Below are 20735 nucleotides of genomic sequence, written 5' to 3' on the forward strand. Positions count from 1 at the left end.
GCGGGGCCGGGCCGGGCCGGGCCGGGCCGGGCCAGAGGGAGGGTGAGGTGGGGCAGGGGCAGGGTGGAGCCGGGGAGGGGTCTGGGCTCCGCTCCGCCTTGTTCTCCCCGAACCTCTTTCAAGCTTGGAAACTTCTGAATTTCTTTCTTGTCCAATGGAGCAGGCTTCTCTGCCAATTTCAAGCTGCTGTTTCAGACAGTTTACGGTAAAAGCTTAGAGTTGTGTGGGCCCCTTATGTTGAAAGCTAACATGTTTACTTTTTTTTTTTTTTTGCTATTTCCTTTATTTGGAAGTTAAATATGATTAAATTAAAAGAGGAGTCTATATGCATGCCTTGTAGGCAAGGGGAGGAGTCTGGTGTCTTTGCCATTAAAACTATGCAGGGAAGGAATTCTACACTTCCCGGAATTCCTTCCCTGCATAGTTTTAATGGCAAAGAGAACTTTGCCAGGAATTTGGAAGGTGAAAGTGAAGCAGTGGCCCTATTTTTCATATTTAAGAAGTTCAGGGCTAGTGACCTCATTGGTATGAGGCAGCAGCTGGTCCCACAACTCCAGCTGCTGTAGATATCCTTGGGGAAACAGCAGGCCCTGCAGCTCCTCCAGATTGTTGTTATCTTCCAGCTTCCCTGAACTCTCAGCCAGTTGCATGAAACTCCATGTGTAAGTACACCAGCTGTCTGACACGTCTCCCGCATCACCCAGATAGGAGGCTTTGAGGCAATGACAGACTAATACAAGTCCTGGAATAGATGCCATTCTAGAATCGGAGATCCAAATTTCTTTTGCTTTCAGCGGCTCTCCAGTAAAACTTCCCACCACCAGCCTTTCCTTTCTCTTCATCCGGGAGCATTCACCCTTCCTGGTTCAAGATATTTCCGTTTTAACAAGTTGAAAAAGGTTTTAGTCAAAAGTTTTTGCGAATGGGTGGAGACGCGCCTCTGGGGGGACGGGCGGGGGGGGGGGAGAAGTGAGGAGGGCTCCGCAGCCTGGGAACCCCGACCTCGATGAGGACTCAATGTAGGGCGATGACTGGGTCCAGGAAAGCGTTCTGCAATTAGAATTTAATTTAAGCATTTTACTGGAGGAAGGAGTGTGATTGTCTATGTAGGAGATGCAAACTTAAAAGTAACATTCAAAACTCACCTATGCGAAATATGCCATTTCATACCGACGACTATCATAACATCATTTTCATTTCTATTCCCCATTCACCCTGTGCTGACCCTGTGCTCGGTTCCATTGACTTTCATAAAGACAAGACCTGGGGTGCGGGAGGTGGAGGGATGAGATATGTAATAATATAGGTTACTAATCATTTCTTTAAAAAAAAAAAAGCAATAAATTTTACAAAATGGATATAAATTGCTTTATTCTTTATGTATTCTACACTTGAAAGGAATGATAAATGCAATATCTTTGAGATAAACTTTTGACATAATTCATTTTTCAATAACTTCTAAATATAATACAATTTCAAATTGACATTATACAAGAGTAGAAAGAATATTTTTCTATATAAATATTATTTTATATTTCAGCTCTTTTGTTTCCTACTTCTGATATTGTCAGATGTAGATAATAAATCCTGTCAAGTATGTATAGTATTTAGAAGGCAGTTGGTTTTCACCTAAAGAATACTCTTGCAATATTTCTAGGGGCATTTGATAAGGGTGTCTATCCTCTTTTATGTGAACCCTGAAGAAAGTAAAGCTAGATTATCAAATTTCCAAAGGTCTCATTTATACCTTTAATAATCGTTAAGGCAATATCCATGAGCTAATATCCATCATAAAAAATGTTTCTCTCAGATACCTAGATGTGGAAGACTTCTGTCCAGTCAAAATCTTAATGAGATAAAAGCATTTTGGATAAAAAGGCTTTTAACATATATTAAGTTTATAAGGTGTCGCTGCCATATACATATGATGTTTCATAAGTTTTAAGCACTGGTTATAGACTTTGGATGTAAAGTTTGAACATCATTACTCATAAAATTTGTAAGATTTCCCTCTAAAATTAGTATTATGATTATTCTCCCAAGGACTGAATTTTGGATAAGAACTTTGTCACACACATTATATTTTTATTTATCTTAGATGTATATTTATTGAAGTTTAGTAATGCCTGAGTCTTGGTTAAATACATTGCCCAATTCATATTTTAAGATCTCCTCCAGTCTGAATTTCTGATGCTTAGTGAAGATTCATCCTGCCTAAAGACCTCTCAAATTCATCATATTTGCTCATGGAAAGAATCTACAGACAATATCATGAATTCTTATGGTCATGATTAAACAATAAAAGGAACGATTAAAATGTCAGACCCATGAAACATTCAGCACCTTAAATTACCCTAGCATCCTCTCTTCTACCAGCTGAGCCCTGTTGAAGACACATAGGAGAGGAAGTTCTCTCCACCCCCTCTTCTTCCCTTCCTCTTCCTCATTCCAAGGTTTCTGTTGTATGATTTAGTTCACAAACTTCACTACTTCCTGGTTTTGGCTTATATTGAAAGCTGAAACTTCTCATGAAAACATCTGAGATTTCTAAGGCATATCAGTAGTTTTCAAAATATTTTTATTTTAATCTCTTAAGAGTTCGATAAAACTATTTACCATCTCATATTTTTTAAGATGGCATCTAAATTTTTACACTAAAGTATAATAGTTACAGGAGACAAATCTTAAGAATATAAAAAATAATTGTGTGTAAGTACAAAACATATATCAGTCTTAAATGGAAATCTAACGACCACCATTATCCATGAAAAATACACCCCTTAACACAAATTTTACTTATTTAAGTCTAAGTTAGCAATGCATGTAGGACACACAATTAATTTAGGCACATTTCTTATCAGTTAAGGTGCAGTAAATTTTAGTTCAGAGAGAATATTGACATCTAAGAGATCTGGACCAGAAGGGAAAGTGCTTCCACCTCTAGGGCTGGCAGGTGGACTATTGTTTGGATATTCTATCCATTGTTGAAAGTGGGGTACTGAAGTCCCCTACTATTATTGTATTGTTATCTATTGATGCCTTTAAATCTGGTAGTATTTGCTTAATATATTTAGTTGTTTCAACATTGAGTGCATATATAGTGACAATTTTTATACCCTCTTCATGGAATGACCCTTTTATTTGTATCTATTACAGCTTTTCACTTAAAATGTATTTTGTCTAATTATAGCTACTCCTGCTCTTTTCATTTCCACATGCATGGAATATTTTTTTCCATCCCCTCATTTTGAGTCTGTGTCCTTAAATCTTAAGTGTGTCTCTTGTAAACAGCATATACCTGGGTCTTTTTTAAAAATCTATTTAGCTGCTCTGCATCTTTTGATTGAATAATTCAATTTATTTATATTCAGACTAATTATTGATAGGTAAGGACTTACTAGAAGCTATCTTATGAATTCTTTTCTGGATGTTTTATAATTTCCTTGTTCCTTTCTTCTTCCTTTAGTACTTGTTGACTTACTAGACTGGTATGCTTCAATTCCCTTTTTTCTGTGTATCTACTCTAGGTTTTTGCTTTGTGGTGACCATAAGGTAATCATCATAAAACCATTTTATAGATATAATTGTCTATTTTACACTGATAGCTTAACTTTGATTGAATACAAAGTTTCACCTTTTAATCCCCCTCCCACATTTTGTTTTTGATGTCACAATTTAGCTCATTTTATATAGTATATCCTTTAAAATAATGTAGTTATAGTTATTTTTAATACTTTTGTCCTTTAACTTTTATACTTGAAGTGGTTAACATACCACATTATAGTATTATTCTGAATTTACCTATATACTTAATGTTACAAGGTTTTTTAAAATATATTTTCATGTTACTAATTAAAATTCTTCATTTCTCCTCAAAGTCCAAAGTCCAGGCATCCTCAAAACAATCTCTCGATTTCTTTTCTCTTGTGACTCAGCCATACTTTTGTTTTTCTTTGCATTCCTCTGTTTTTGTTGAAAACTGGCATTTTAAGTATTATACTATAGAAATATGGAAATCAGACTCTGCTTCATTTTTAGGATTTGTTGTTGCTGCTTGTTGTGATTGTAATTTGTTTAGTGCTTTTTCCAAACTAATTTTGCAAAGACTGTCTTTATTATCATGTATGGTCAATATACTCTCTCTTCCATTAGATTAGTAATCATACTATTGTTTGACAGATGTCATTAAATGCCCTGAGTCAGGGCGGGGGGTGGGGCAGGGACAGGAAAAAGGAAATTAGTGTTTCAGTGTTTGCAGATTGGCTCCGAGTTGTGACACTCTTTCAATGCTTAGCCATGCTATTAAACACTCTGTCATCACCTGCACTTTGTGCAGAGCCGGAGGAGATAGTTATGGTTTTCCCAGGTACTTTTATTGCCCAGTATATGTGGGCTATTTGAAAAGCCCTTATTCCACACACATCTTTTTTTCTCAGCCTCTCCTCATCATTTTGGTCTTTCTATTGCTTATCCCATTATCCCTTACCCTAACCTGCTATGGCCAATATTTTTGCTTTTATGTGCTGTATGATTCTCACTAGGTTTGTCAATGAGAAAAACCTGTAGAGAATTAGGAAGGCAAAGTGAAGCAGAAGTCTTAGCTAGAGTAATCAGGCAAAAGAAAGAAATAAAAGGCATCCCAATTGGGACTGAAGAAGTCAAACTGTCACTTTTTGCAAATGACACGATTCTCTATATAGAAAACCCTAAAGATTCCAAAAAGATTATTAGAAAAAATAAACAAATACAGTAAAGTTGTGGGATACCAAATCAACATACAAAAATCCACTGCAATCCTATACACTAACAATAAAACTTCTGAAAAATAAATTCCTTTTGCAATTGCAATAAAAAGAATAAAATACCTAGGAATAAACTTAACAAACCATGTGAAAGACCTATACACTGAAAACGACAAGACATTATTCACAGAAACTGAAGACACGAAAAAAATGGAAAGACATTCTGTGTTCATGAATTGGAAGAATCAACATAGTTTAAATGGCCATATTATCCAAAGCAATATAAAGATTTCACGCAATCCCCACCAAAATCCCAGTGGCATTTTTTAAAAGAAATAGAGCAAAAAATCCTAAGACTTGGAATCACAAAAGACCCTGAATAGCCAAAACCATCCTGAGAAAAAGGAACAAGGCTAGAAGTACCACACTCCCAGTCCAGTTGGGAGTGTCGTATAAATTGAAGCTATAATAATCAAAACAGCATGGTATTGGCAGGAAAATAGACACCCACACCAATGGAACAGAACTGAGACCCCAAAATAAACCCACATATATATGGGCAAATAATTTCCAACAAAGGATCCACAAACATACAATGGAGAAAGGAAAGTCTCTTCAGTAAATGGTGCTGGGGAAATTGGAAAGCCATATGCAAAAGAATGAAACTAGACTACTATCTATCACCATACACAAAAATTAACTCAAAATGGATCAAAGACCTAAATATAAGACCTAAAACAATAAATTGCATAGAAGAAAACATAGGTATTAAAGTCAAGGACCTTGGTCTTAGAGAGGATTTTATGAATTTGATCTCAAAGGCAAGGGATGTAAAAGCAAAAAATAAATGAATGAGACTGTATCAAACTAAAAAGCTTCTGCACAAAAAGAAACCAACAAGACAAAGAGGCAACCAACTAAATAGAAGATATTTGCAAACAATGCCTCTGATAAAGGGTTAATATCCAAAATATATAAAGAACTCATATAGCTCAACAACAACAAACAAAATTCAATCAAAAAAATGGGCAGAGGACCTGAACAGACACTTCTTCCAAGTACACATACAAGAGATCAACAGACATATGAAAAGATGCTCAACTTCATTAGCTATTAGGGAACTGCAAATCAAAACCACCTTACATCTATTAGAATGCCTATTATCAACAAGACAAGTAATAACAAGTGTTGGAGAGGTTGCAGGGAAAAGGGAACCCAATACACTGCTGGTGGGAATGTAAATTGGTACAGCCAGTATAGACAAAGGTATGGAGGTTCTTCAAAAATTAAGAATTAAATTACCATATGACCCAGCAATACCTCTTCTGGATATCCCCAAAAATTTGAAAACATTTGTCGATATTTAAAATAGTATTAGTCACAATGGCTAATACATAAAAACAACCAAAATGTCCTTTGATAGATGACTGGGTAAAGAAGATGTATAAAACAGAATTCTGTGTCGTCAAAAATATATGATTAATAATTAAGATTTTAAAACATTTATAATACATGGAAATATACAGGATGAAAACAACAGTGGATTAAATAAAATAAACTAGGGTAGAGTTACAGAATGGAGGCTTCATTTAACTTCCTAAGTTCCCTCAGTATGACGCATCACAATCTATTTGTTTAAAGGTAAATGAACACCCATGAACTAAAGTTTGGTCAAAGACTTACAGATATTTGGTTGTGACAATGTTCTCCCTGGGATAAATACATACACCTAGGGTTGTCGGGCAAAGGGAATAATCCTTAGATGTTTGGTCAACATTGCCACACTGTCCAAGAGACACTGTGACACTCCACAAAGAGTAGAGACAACCATGCCCACTCATCAGGCAGATTCTACTGATACTTCCTATCTCAGCATCCTAGAACTTGCTGACCACTTGGTGGCTCAAATGGGCACTTCTGTAAGTAGCAGGATGGCACTGTAGTATATTATCCAAAGTGTTCTCCTTCAAAAGTTTTCTGTCACCCAGTAAGCCGCCTCCATGGGTAAGTCCACCAGAAATTGTCCACTATCTAAAAGTGAGTTATCAGAGCAGAAAAAGATGATACTTCAGACCCTTGGAAAGCAGGTTTCAGAATCAAGATGACACAAACTTAGAAGAATACAAAAATCTAAAAATAGCTAGGGTTTGTCTACATTCCCAGCCTAGATGGAGTGCTAGAAGGAGAAAAAGCAAGGTATGGAAGAGCAAGGGGGTCAGATTTTTCAGGGTGCCTGAAAAGGAGCTCTGTGCTCTGCCCACAAACCCCAGGCTGAGTGCCCGAAAGACTGAGATATGCTCCCCACGTGGGACTGAGTTTCAAAGGGACCATCTTTCTGTCCACTGTCTTTACAGTACCACTGAGTACCAATCTCAGAAGCGCCACCTACTGCCCTGTTATATTGTCCTGACGTGTGGCACACACAGCCTGAAAAAATGGCTATGAGGCCTGATGAGCCTGGGACAAGCAGTTGCTCGGGGCCCCTGAAGCAATGTAAGCGCAGCCAATGTTTCCCCATCTCCTAAGAAGGTCTCCCTCACACGGGAAATGAGGATGAAACCTGGACAGGTCCTGGAGTCGGGACTGTGGAGGAATTGATGGAATCAAGTGCAGAAGGAGAGACCACAGGACAAAAGGGTCCCTTTGAAACAGCGCTCCTCATCATTCTCAAAGCCAGGGGACCAAAAAAGTCACAAGAGTCAGAGAACAGTGTCTAGGTCATGATAAAGACTTTACTTTGGTCTCTGCATAGGCTGGAACCCCACTGGACGGCAGGAGGATATGTTTTTGAGTCTGCAGAATAGAGGGATGGGAGAAGGGAAGGTTTCCTTTGACAGCTCACAGTACTTTTCTTTTCCCACAGACGTTTCTTATTTGGAAAGTTTCTCAAATAATATTTAATGACGTAGCTTCCTCTCTGGCCATCAGAGCTCTTACTTCTGTTCAGATCTCTGATACACTCCCACCTAACTGGTTTTTTCCCCTATTTTGAGATCATTCTCTACAGCTCAGGGTTCTTTTCCTTGCTCCAAATTAGAGGTAATGTTCAGGTCAAAAAGAAAGATTCCTCCTGGTAAAAATAAAGAAACATGAAGTTCTGTGGCTTTCCCAGAATATAATCCAGCCCTTTGGTCAGCTAACACAGGACATTACAGTTGGGTCTAGAAAAATATTTCACAAATTTGTCCACTAAATGCCTTCTTCCGACTGCTTAAGGAATATTTTAAATATACAGGTATCTCATTGTGTTTCAAGAATTACTGAATCAAAAGCCCAGAGGTAAAACCAGGCAATCTGGTATTTCGAATTTTTGCCACAAGCTGTTATGATCACTCAAGTCGTGAAAGCTGCACTAATCACTAATCTAATGAGTCATGGGCAGATCATCTGAAGAAAGGAGAAGGTTAAAGTAGGTGCCGCATAACAACCTTTTTCATTTCTGAATTTCTCTGAAAAACAAGGATCTGAAAGTTAGCAAGGCAGGGCTCCATAGAGACGCTCAAGAGAAAAGACATACAAATAATTACCGATTTCTGGAGGGAAGTCACCCTCACCCAGGGAGAGCAGGGTCCCGTAGTCCTCCGACATCATGTCCCTGGACAAGGCCCTCTGAGCAAGGTCCAGGCGTTCCCACTCCTCCAGAGTGAATTCAATGGCCACAGCCCTGAAGGTCAACAACACCCATAGTAAAAAACACATTTTCACCAAAAGGACATGAGGAGTTATTATCGTCACACGGAGAGAAGTGTAAGGATTGATTCAGCTGTAGTGAGTGTTTTGACAGATCAGTTTAAGATAATGTTGAGTAAGTCAGATATCCCTAATTTTGCATTATACTTTTCAGAGAACATGTGCACTTCACAATTTTATGGACAGTAAAAGAAATATACAAAAAAAAATTTATCACAAGATAGTTTATATAGAAATGCTAGATACAACATTATACACATCGATGATATTTAATTTCTCTGATTAGCTAGAGCATGGGGGTATCGTCGGGGATTACAATGTTCACAATGGCTTTAAAGAAACTTGAGAATCTAAGAATTGTGATGATGACTATAATGGCAAAGACAAAAAAGTTTTGCACATTTACCATGTGCTAAGCATTACTCTAAATGTGTATTAATTTGTGTAATAATATTAGAGAAATATCTGTTCCCACCCTATAAAGGAGACAACTGTGTCACAGACACTCTAAGCAACTTGCCTTAGGTCAAACATCTAAGAAATGACAGAGCCAGCACCTGAACCAGGTGGTCAGAGTTTAGAACTAAACCTAAAGAATCACATGGTTAACTACAGATGCAGCATTAAAAATACATTGATAGTGGGTTTCGTAAATGAGAAAACTTGAAACAAGGTCAAAGCCAACAACATGGAAGTACATAAGAAGTCATGATAAACTCACATGCAAGCATGCGCATAATATGTTACTATTCTTACTATTTATTCACAAATGCGATAGTGTAAAAAAATCAAGGCTGTGGAAAACATGTAAGAATAATTTTCAAAGATTAAAATAATTATGAAAGTTATTCATGAAATCAAGATGTGTCTTTTATTTACACCATATGTTTCTGTTTGCATGCACACACACATAAACACACTCTTCCAGTAAGCTGTCTCTGAATGACAGCTGTTTTTTAATGAATTTTTTATCTACAAACTTTTTACTCGTGTATTACAGATTTTTTGGTAAAATAAACATTTATAAATTGTACTTAATTTTAATTAGGTCAACATTATTCCTTATTGCCTACTTTAGAAAAATTACAAAATTGAAAAAATTATACAAAACTTTACACTTTCAATCTCTACTAAGTACATATATGTAAATATCGATAAAAATGAGTCATTTAAATTTTGATATTTAGACATTAATTTAAGCCAAATGGAGTTTATTCAATAATAAAACATTGATTGAAGATTAGAAAATTTATCGTTACACATTAATTTATCAGATTAATATAGCAATAAAAGACTTATGAAAGCAGTAGATCTTTGAAGAAATTACTGGATAATTAAAATTCATGGTGAGTGGGAAATTAAAAGCAATGTTATTAAGCAAGAAAATTGCAGCAAACATCATGACTAGCAGTAAACAATGGAAGCATTTCCGCGAAAGATGAGGCTGACACAAGGAGTGTTATGGCCAGGGCTCCTGCCATTCACCACTGCACACAATGCTTGGGTGGGGCCAGCATAAGAGGGAAAAGGAGGAAACACAAAAATACAGAGTTGGAAATGTTATCCATGATAGCATCCTTAGTTACAGTAAAACAAATAATACGAGAAATAGCTTGCATTTCCATTAACAAATATATGAAATATATACCCTATTTCCAACACATTTCTAGACCTATGTGAAGAAATAAGTTATAAAAACTTCACTGAAGGATATAGCAAAGACATAATCAAAGTCTGAAAAACACAACTCTTTTTTTTTTTTTTAACGCCTACAGCACCTGGGATTCCTACGTGGTCTCCCATCCAAGTACTAACCAGGCCTGACCCTGCTTAGCTTCCGAGATCAGAGGAGATCGGGCACATTCAGGGTGGCATGGCCATAGTGAAAATCACAACTCTTATTTGGAAGATGTGATGACATAAAGATCACAGTGATTACAGAAATTCTGAGCAATCCAAACTCACAAGAAACATGGAAATTTCAAATAAGAGTCTCTGCCGTATCTAGTAGAGCCAATGTAATTTTGAAAAGAAAAACCAAATAGAGGAACCTTCCAAATTACAAATGAAGCGATTATTGTATAGACTATCTGAAACTTTAAAATGAACGAAACAAAAGAACTATAAGATATCCAAAGAATCTGAGTTAAAGAGAAACTTAAACATTATTTTGCATAAAATGCTAGTATAAAATGGAACATAGTATTTTGTAATCATGAAATAGGTGAGGTAATCCAAAGCAAGATAAAAAATCAGAGAGCCTGAAAGAAAGAATTAGGCCACGGTCCTCAGTTTCTGGAAGATAACCTCTCAACTCTTGGAATTTCCTTAGTTATTGGAACGTCTTTATTATTTACGGTGGGACCTGTAAATTCATGTTAACAAACTGACCTATGGTGGGCCCCTAGTTGATTTACAGTAATGGGATAACTCAGGCTGGGGGCTAGCCATTTCAGAAAGACCAACCACGTGATTAGAAGTGTGGGGCTTTGTGACAGGTGATATCATCTGACTCTGGGGAGGGGAGAACACTGGAGACTCAGTTCAATCACATGACCAAATGCTTCGATCATTGCCTAAGCAATGAAATCCCAATACAAATGCTGGACTTCAAAGCTTTAGTCAGCTTCTTTGGATGGCGATATTCAGCCCATTGTCACACATCGATGTGCCAGGAGGGTGTAATGTGTCCCTTCACATGAAGGAAGTTTCCTATGTGGAACCCTCTCAGCCCTTGCCCTGTGTGACTCTGCCCTTGGTTGGTTTTGATTTGTATCCTTTTGCAATAATAAAATCGTAATCGTTAAGTCTAGTACTTTCCTGAGTTCTGGATGTCACTGCAGTGAGTTATTGACTCTGGAGATCATCAAAATCCCTGAATTTGGAGCCAGCTGGTCACAGTAAGGGTGGCCCAGGGACCCCAGAACTGGTGGCTGGTGTGCGAAGAGAGGCGTTCTTGTGGAGGACTGTGCCTTAACCTGCGAAGTTTGGCACAACAATGGGTAACTGCAAAACATTACAAACTATAAAAAACACTAGGGCATATATATAAAATTAAACTACAGAATATAGAAGTTCCTAGAAATGTATCAAAAAAATACCATCAAAATATGGAAATTCACTTTGCAGTTCTACAAAATGATGAAATTTACTCAGACTCACTGTAGTTAGAAATTGGAAATACAGTTGTCATTTCCTCAGATTTTCAAAAGACAAAAAGTATATAGTACCAAGTTTGGCTTAAATCTTGGGAAAACTCACATGCTATTGGTTGGAAGGGTAATTTTGCAGCTTTCGGGGAGGGTATCTTACCAGAATCTATCAAAACATGAAATGCACCAACTTTGACCAAGTAATCACACTTCAGGTTGCCTAACCCAGAAGAACCCTCAGACATTTGCAGGGAAGTCGACCTGCTCAGAGGAGCCACTGCAGCATTCTTTCCAACAGCAAAAATGTGCAAAGGTCCCATGCATCTTCATTCTGAGAATGCTCCAATGAGATCCAAAAGAGCAAGCTATCTCTGTGTTTACTAGCATGAAAATTTCAAGATGTACATGCAAAATAAAATGTCACAACATAACATTCACGAAGAATTTTAACTAAAATCACTTAATGTCAGGTAAATGCATTTGTATAAAACATAATCTTGGACAGAACTGAGGACAATGATACAGAATAAAGATGGTGAATGACGCTGGAGATGTGACATGAAAGATATTTTACTTCTTAGTTCCTCATCTGCATCACCTGTTTGGAGTTTTACCTTAAAGCAAAGATATAGATCATGTGATGTTTAAAATAACAGAAATGTAATATTTAGCAACTGTGGAGAGTGGTTTGTAAGCTGACAAGGTCCTTGCAAACTGCGAAGGCAACCAAGGGTTACTTTGCCTTCACAAAGTCCTCCTGAGAACAAGATAATACAAATATAGCCATAGACAGATAATAAGCTGAAGGCCAGGAGCATGTGTAATGTCGGAGAAACAGAAGAAACAGAAACAGAAAAAACAGTGTTACTATGCTTTAGAGAAATTGCTTACGACAGCAGCAACTATATGTTCCTGTATAAAAACAGCTTGCAAAAATAAAACTGGGCCATTGTCCACCGTCAGTGGGCATTGGACCTCCTGATTCCCACTTTCTGTCTTCTTTCTTTTCTTCATCTCCCACCATTCTCACTCAGGTTTATTTTCCAGGGCCGTGCTTGATGTGGCAGGATTTTACCACTTGCTGGACGCCGCAAGCAACAAATGGTGGAACCAGAATTTGGCTCCTGCCTCTCTGATGACAAAGATAAAGTCCTCTCCTCCAATGTCATGGCTGAATTATAAATATTTTTACCTATAGCACTTCCTACACAAAAAAGTCTTCATGGCATGAATGTGCTGTGAATGATTTTTAAGAACCTCTTACAGTTAAAAACAAATAATACAATAAACATCCTCTATCACTGACATGTTTCAAAACTTTCCATCTAGTCCAAATCATTATATTTTACAGTATTGTACAGTCAGAAACACGCTGATTCAGTTGTTTAGCTTCAAATGCATTGTAAAATCAGGAAGAATAGGTTTCCTCTCATTGTCCAGTCTTATTTTCCAGTTGTTTCAGCACATAAACGTGCGATTATTTTTAACGCTGGTCTACGAGAAACTGAGTACATTCGTACAGAACCCCTAGAACAACCCCTTTGCCCAACCTCACTGACACCACAGGGCCCACTTCCCGTCTCTGAGCCATGCCTAAATAGGAGAAACTTTCCATGATGATCCAACAGAGCCTCTTCACAAGCTCCACGCCATTGGATCGTGGTGACATAGAATATAAGTGGAGATGGCAAGAGCTGAGGGGAAGCCCTAGATGAGTTCTACCAAATCAAACATTTTAGGTAGGATACTTCAGAATTTGAGATTATCAAGTCTAAAAACACAGCATTTCGGGAAAAGAGAGAACAACTAAGAATATGACTGTTACCTGGGAGTCATTTCTGGTTCCTCTTTCTTTCCTCTTCCTCAAGGCTTCTTTCTCAGGTAAGACCAGTCTTGGTAAGTCAATCCTGAGGGTAAAAATAGGCTGTTTAATGCTTTGGATCAACACAATCCCCTTACTGTGCCGCCACCACCACCACCACCACCACCCCGCCCCAACACACACACGGGATCTCTCCACGTAGAAAACGCAGTCCACAGCCACAGGACGGGATCGAAAACAGAGACAAACAAGTGAGGTCTTTTTTTCCCCTTTTCCTCAGAACTCGCTTCGTGGAGCCCATACGTTCGGCTGCTGCAGCGGGATCGGAACTGGACTGACCCTCGCCTTCAAACCACAGAACCGGCCCTGACCAAACTCCATACAGAATAGATCCCCCCTCACCTCTTCCTGAACCAGCCAAGCGTTTTAAACAAGAAAACGACCAAGCGAACTCTAGAGGATCGAAGGCAGAACTCCTAAAGGAGGGTACAGACATGAGAGCGATTTTAACCTGACGTGTATAGGGATTCCGAGGACCAGGCAGCAGAGCTACCAGGCCTCGGAACGTCTCACGGCGCCTCAAGGAGTGACCGTGGGCGAGAAGGCAAAGACGATAGCTTAAGCGTCCAGAGATCCCTGAGACCCAGGTCGGAACACAGAAGGATGAGCTTATCTGACATTCAGCTCGATTCACTTCCGGGTCTGTAGGCAAATGCGCATGCGCGGGCGGGAGAAGGGCTACAGACGGCGAGGGATCTGGGCGGAGCCGGTGCCGGTGAGAGGCTGGACGTGGATTGTGGCTGGGACTCGACAGGAAGCGCCCCGGGGCTGAGACAGGGTCAGCGTGCCGGCGATGCCCGCCTTCCCTTCGCTCAGTTCCTGGCGGTTTTCCGGTCTGGTGTCCCTCTTTACACCTACTCTTGTTTCTCTGCTTTTTGATTTCTCTAAAACAGAGCTGCCCCCAGCCTTTGATCCCACTAACTGCTGTACCGCTCACCTTTCCAGCTACCCTCCACCAGGTCGGCCTTCTCTCCTTCCCTCAGCCTCCTCCTTCTCTTTCCCCAATCTCTTACTCTTTAGTTTTCTCTCTTCTTCTGCTCTCCTTAATTCCACTACATTTGCTTTCTCTCTCATTTTCTTCCCACCTCTCCTGTTTCTCTCCTTTTCTGCTCTCCCACCTCCACATTCTATTTTCTCTCCCTTTCCTTCTCTCCTCTTATTTCTATACTTTGAGGTGTGAAGAGAGAAGACACACTCCTGGACAAAGTACTAGTGAGAACTTTGGCCAACAAGGAGTGGAGAGGGTTTGTCACCCTCAAGTGTGTGAAGCTTTTCAGGTGGTGTTGGGGCCCAGGACAACCTCCCCCCACCCCCCATCGCCCCGGATATTTCAGAATGGCGTGTTGAGTATTTGAAACTAAGATCACTTGAAAAGCAGGAAAGCGGGAACTCTCTGACTCTTCTCTGTCCCCCTAAAAGCAGGAAATAAATCATGATAGGTACCCTCCGTGCAAGGAACTTAGAGACAACCTTATTACAAGTTATAAAATCCAGAGTTGAAACAAACCTTGTTACTCCTTTACCCCACAAGGCCAAATTTTGTATAGATTCCTCAGTAATGAATACCCAAACCTTGCTTAGATTCCTCTCTAACGAGCACTTTCTTTGTCCTGTCAATTTCTCACAAATTTATTGTCTAAAAAGTGTAAAAAGGGGCCAGGTTTGATCATTTCTTATGGTCCAAGTATCATACTTTGATTCTCCAGTGCTCATATATTCAACTGTTTTTTTTTTTCTCCTATTAATCTAGTCTTGTGTCAATTTTATTATTTTATTATTAGTTCTATGGTAAGAAATAAAGAAGAGTAGAAGGGGGAAATTCTCCCCTCCCAGACACAGTCAAACAAATGTGAGAGATGGAGGAGAGGGTGTAAAAAGATACAAAGGTGCTCACCGGGACAAGGATATTCTGAGTGGCTCTGGTCTCAGGGGAGGATCTTGGGAAATATTACCCGTATGAAAGTGTTGGATTCGCTGCTTGGGCCTGTACATGGAGAGAACCATGGAGCTGCTGGCTCAGAAACTGAATCCCAGAAATAAAATATCAGGGAATAATTGCAATGCTATAAATAGTGACATTCTGTTTTTGTCCAGAAGTGCAACAGAACAGTATCCAAAATCTCTCTGTGATGTTCTTGCTACTCCATTTGCCCATTACATACAGAGGAGAAACTCGATTTATTAACATGAATAGCATCCAGCCCAGCAAAATGGAGAACCCCATGTACCTGGAAGATTTTACTTTAATTAATCTGCCCACGGGGGAATTCCTGGGGCTGATTGTAATGAACTGGAAGATACTGAAGAGGCAAGTGGTACATATAGATACACCCCTGACCATGCTGTAGGCATAGAAAACACATTTGCATCCACTATCACTGAAGAGATGGGTCCACCAAAAAGCTGCCATTGTATTGGTCCACCAAAAAGCTGCCATTGCCAATACTTCTGTATTTCCTTTAAAGAAAATAACAGAAGTTGGCTAAGGTCAGGTATTGGAGAATGAAATCTGTGACCTTAACTTGCATCTAGTGAAGTGAGGAAGATGCAATGTAAAGAAGATAGAAATTCCCCAGGATTCCAACCACAGCCTGTAATAAAAACATCAATCCTATTGCCATATTCTTAGAGGCCATTCTGCCTGTTTCAAGGGACTGATACTCACCTTCATGGCCAGAAGGTCCTACATAGGAATATGAAGCCTGAGCTATATGTGTCTTGTTATTTGCAATCCAATATTCTACATGTACTATTAATTTCTTTTATTGGTTCACAATTTTAGAAGTTTCCTGGGTGAAATCTGAAACTGATCCCCTTTTATGAAGGACAGAGAAAGACCTTAAAAAGAGGCTTATCACTCCAGATTGGTAGGTATCAGGTTTAATAAGCAAGGGAACTTACTTATGAGGTTTGTCTTGGGTGGCCACAAAATGAGTAGGATTTTCTATCTACCTGCGAGACAAGTTTAAAAGTTTATATAGAGGTCGTATTGGGTTTAGTCACATATACTGTCCATATGGTCTCAACAGCACATTGTTCTCTCAAGAGTACAATCTTGAATTGGTTCCCAGTGTGGGAATGGTGGGCAAGAAGGTACATTCAAGGACAGGGGAGAGGTGAGAAGCCTTCCATTGCCTGGGTCCAACTCGTGGGTCAGCTGGTCGTCACATCCTCGCAATGACCTCCTCCAACACCTATTCAAAAATACTTAGTAACACTGTTTTTCTTTTGTTAAGAGGCTTCTAATTTTTGACCATATTAACCTTTAAGTAATAGTTTGTATGAAACTGGTATGAACACTATGCATAGCATAAGCTCTTTCATCTTCACAACTGTACAATACAGGCTCTTTTGTAATTTGTATTCTGTAGAGGAAAAGTAATCAGGCATAGGATGATTAATCAGTTGGTCAAATGTACACACTTCTTAGGAGTGGAATGGCTGAGCTTGTAGCAAAGGTTATCCTTAACCAATTTGCTTCACTAATAAATCCAGAAAGCGGGAGTTTTGTTTCTTATACCTTGCCATTTTACTTAATATTGATAGTATTTTATTTTATAATTTTGGTTTTAAAAGTTTCTCTTTATGTATATTCTATAAGCCAATACCGATTAAGAATAAAGCTTCAGAGTTTTTTGCAAAACAGAGATTCACTGATTGCAGTGTAACACTAAAAGAATCTTCCCCATAAGCAAGTTGGACCTAATGAAGGCAAAATTGGCTCAATATTAGGATATCCACAGACTCATTTGCTTCTATGCCAAGATCAAAGCACAATGGCATATATCATAGTAATTGAACAGTAATATCACATAATTAGGGTCTATGCCCTGCTTTAAACTGTGGGTCACAAAACTTTAATAAATGAAAAAATGTTGTGATATAGAAATAAAATTATTACTTATTTCTGATCATAAACTTATCTATTCATACCTGAGTTAAGTGCAACAAAAAGTGAGATTTATGAAATCTTGTTCATAGTATAAAGTTGCAGAGAAATGTGTGTTTAAGTTGGGCTTAACATTAAAGTATTTTTAAACCAGAGAAAATATCACTAGATGAATTTGAGAGTGACGTCAGAAACATGGTAGAGTGAGAGATGTCCCCAGGTCTCTCCCCTTAAAACAACAATAAGCCGAACATCTAAAACTCAACAAAAACAACCAACCTGCTCACCAACATGTCTGAGCATGGAATCTGTGAATAAGAGCTACTACAGGTCAGAACCCCAGGGGTAGGGGGGCGCAGTAGACCAGGGAAACAAAGAAGCTGCCTCTCACAACTGGAGCTCCCTATAAGAGGAGGGGCAAGGGAGAAGGTGTGGTGAGTTCCCTGAACAGCCCTGCCTGAGAGAGCTGTGAGCTCCAAGCAGCAGCAGTGTCCAGGGATCAGGGCAGAAAGCAGAGAAGTGGGGACGGCGAAGAAGCAACAGTTGATTATTACCAGCTGCGGTTGCAAAACACAAGGCTGAGCTGCAGCCCCCATCCCCTAACTCAGGGGTCCAATACCAAACACCGCGGAGCCCCAGGGAAATCTGAGCAAACACTGAAACTGTCGCTAACACTGACAGGAACTGAGACAAGATGACTTTGAGCCTGACAACTGCTGTATGAAACATACAAATCCAGTTACCTTTCTTTAGATTCTGTTTTCCTAACTTCAACAGGGAAAACTGTCTCCAATTAGATAATGGATGTTTTCTGTGGAGACAGAATCAATGTCCCCTTATTTGTATCATAACCCAAGTTATATTTCTATTCCAGTAACTGCCATCCAGATACACTTTTTCTGCAAATGATTAGATTCCTATAGATCCATCTTGTTTTTTATTAAAAACAAGGAAGTATTATAGGGGTACCTCTAAAAAACCTAAAATTTTAGTTAATGATTTCTGTAAGGTATACAGCAAGTCCTTGAATGAATATGTTTTGTTCAACATCATTTTGTTAACATGGATTAGATGACTTAGGACATTAACTGTTGTTTTTATGAATTAGCCTATGGTAAAATTGGTTTTGTTATACTTTACCACAGTTCTAAGAACCTATCAATGATGTTAAGTCAGGAATCACTGTACTGAAAAGAAGATTGACTTAAGAACTATCATTCTTAAGCACCTTTACAATCATGTATCAGGATCACTTGGGTTAAACACTAAAAAACACTGTCAGTAAGGATGACATTTAGTTCCATTAAGAACCATCAGGGATTGGTTTAGGGAATACTGCCCCCATGTCTCTTTACTAGCTCAGTCCCAGGAATTTCCCTCATTCCTGTGCAGCTTTGGTGCTGGATCCCTTCTGACACAGCCACTTACCCAGATTCCTGTTCCCCTCTCTTTTCCTTACAGACTCTGCTTTTCAGCCTAAAATAGAAAATTCTCACTTGAATCCTTTCTGCTGCCAGGACAGTGGGCTCAATGTGAAGTTGCAACAGCCATTGCTGTGTTGGAGGGAGGCAGCCAGACGTCGAGATTTGGATTTGTGGTCCTGTGTCCTCACCACCCATCAGACCTACATTTACCATTTCTCCTGTAGTGACAATGACAGTGCAGGCTTGCAAACTGGGGATGTCTCTGGGAAGAAATGATTTCCCAGTTGCCAATTACCAAAAACATTTCTGATCTTCTAGTGAGTATCTCCAAAGAGATCTTGGGAGTGTTTGGGAGAAGTTCTTTCTTTTCCATGATCCCTGGAGGCAGACAGGAAGAAAGGAGGAAATTCTGAGGCCTGACGTGTAAGGAATTGTCATTGAAACAGGTTTGTTTCACTAGATTCTCTGCTTACCTGGGAAGTTTTTCTGCCAAAAAGAGTTTGTTATTAATTTGTAGAGCACTTACCTCAACCAGCTTTAAGTAATGAGCAGAAATACAGAAATACAGAATCCAAAAGTACCTAATAAAGATAGTCAATGAAATACACATAAAAGGAAGAATGTGAAACCACTAATGTACATTAGAAATTACTGGACTCATTTGTACACCTGATGCCAATTATTTTGAAAGAAGAGATAAAACTTTAGTAGGAAAATGTAATTTAGCAATATTGACCCCAATAGCAAGCCTCAAAACAAAACAAAATAAAACAAAACAAAACAAAAACAGTAGCCATAGAGGAAAGAGATATTTATAAATAGCCAATGGAAGCACTGTTGTTGGATGGTTTAACAGATTCTATCATTTTAAAAATATGAGATAATTCTGGAGTTTTGAAGAAACATGGCGGAGTGAGAGACATCCCCAGATCTCTCCTCTTGAAACAACAATAAGCAGAACATCTAAAACGCAACAAAAAACCACTCAAACTGCACACCAGCACGTCTGAGCGTGGGATCTGCACATAAGAGCTATCACAGGTACTTTAAGGCATTATATAAAGCAGGGATCCAAGAGGCTTAGACGCCACCTACTGGAAACCAAAGGAAAAGCACCTTCTTTGCAACAGATTACCGACAGACCTTTATATAATAAACCTTATTTCTGGAAAACATCGTAATACACTACCATTAACGCTCAGACGGAGAAATAGTCCATTAAACACCATGACAACCAAGATGACAAGGCAGCTCAGAAAGAAAGATTAAAATCCATAAAATAAACTTACACACATAGAAATATGCGACTTAAATGACAGAGAATTTAGGATGGTACTTTTGAAAAAAATCAATGAGATCGAAAACAAATCATATCAACAATTTCAAGAATTGAGAAAACAACTAGATGAGCAGAGCAAGGAGATTGAAACCCTCAAAAAGAACCAAATAGAACTTCTGGAGATAAAAACACACTGCAAGAGTTGAAAAATGAAATAGCAAGCTTAGGGCATAGAGTTGAACAAATGGAGGAAAGGGTCAGTGATATCGAAGACAGAAATCTAGAAATAAATCAGAAGAAGAGAGAAACCGAAGAACAAAAAACAATGAAAGAGAAATACAAGAACTAGCTGATACCATCAAGAGAGGAAACATAAGAATAATAGGCATTATTGAAGGTGAGGAAAAGGAGCAGGGACTAGAAAGCATTTTCAGACAAATAGTAGATGAGAATTTCCCAAATCTAAGGAATGAGCTGGAGCTTGGAATTCAAGAAGTCAACAGAACACCCAATTATTTCAACTCAAAAAGGCCTTCACCAAGACACATTATATTAAAGTTATCAAAAAATCAATGACAAAGATAGAATTCTCAAGGCAGCCAGGGAGAAGAACATGATAACATATAAAGGTAAACCCATTAGATTATCGTCAGACTTCTCAGCACAAACTTTACAAG

At 38.7% G+C, this 20735-nt stretch overlaps 1 protein-coding gene and 1 pseudogene across 1 annotated transcript; both read right to left on the reverse strand.

Annotated features, from left to right (window-relative positions):
- Positions 1-838: 838 nt before the first annotated feature.
- LOC120618860 (zinc finger protein 253-like) lies at positions 839-14099 on the reverse strand. The gene is made up of 4 exons (XM_039882902.1): positions 13809-14099; positions 13410-13491; positions 8270-8406; positions 839-1050 (listed from the first exon to the last, which is right to left on the reverse strand). Exons 2-4 carry the CDS (start codon positions 13418-13420, stop codon positions 839-841), a joined length of 360 nt encoding a protein of 119 aa, XP_039738836.1. The 5' UTR covers positions 13421-13491; positions 13809-14099.
- Positions 10199-10317, reverse strand: LOC120618864 (uncharacterized; annotated as a pseudogene).
- Positions 14100-20735: the final 6636 nt, after the last annotated feature.

This window comes from Pteropus medius, unplaced genomic scaffold (assembly GCF_902729225.1).
Source record: "Pteropus medius unplaced genomic scaffold, Ma_sr-lr_union100, whole genome shotgun sequence".
NCBI lineage: Eukaryota > Metazoa > Chordata > Mammalia > Chiroptera > Pteropodidae > Pteropus > Pteropus medius.

Coding starts and splice junctions, on each gene's coding strand:
- LOC120618860 (XM_039882902.1), bottom strand. Junction 1,051..8,269: donor TGACTTCCCTCCAGAAATCG/GTAATTATTTGT, acceptor TTCTAATTGCAG/AACGCTTTCCTGGACCCAGT.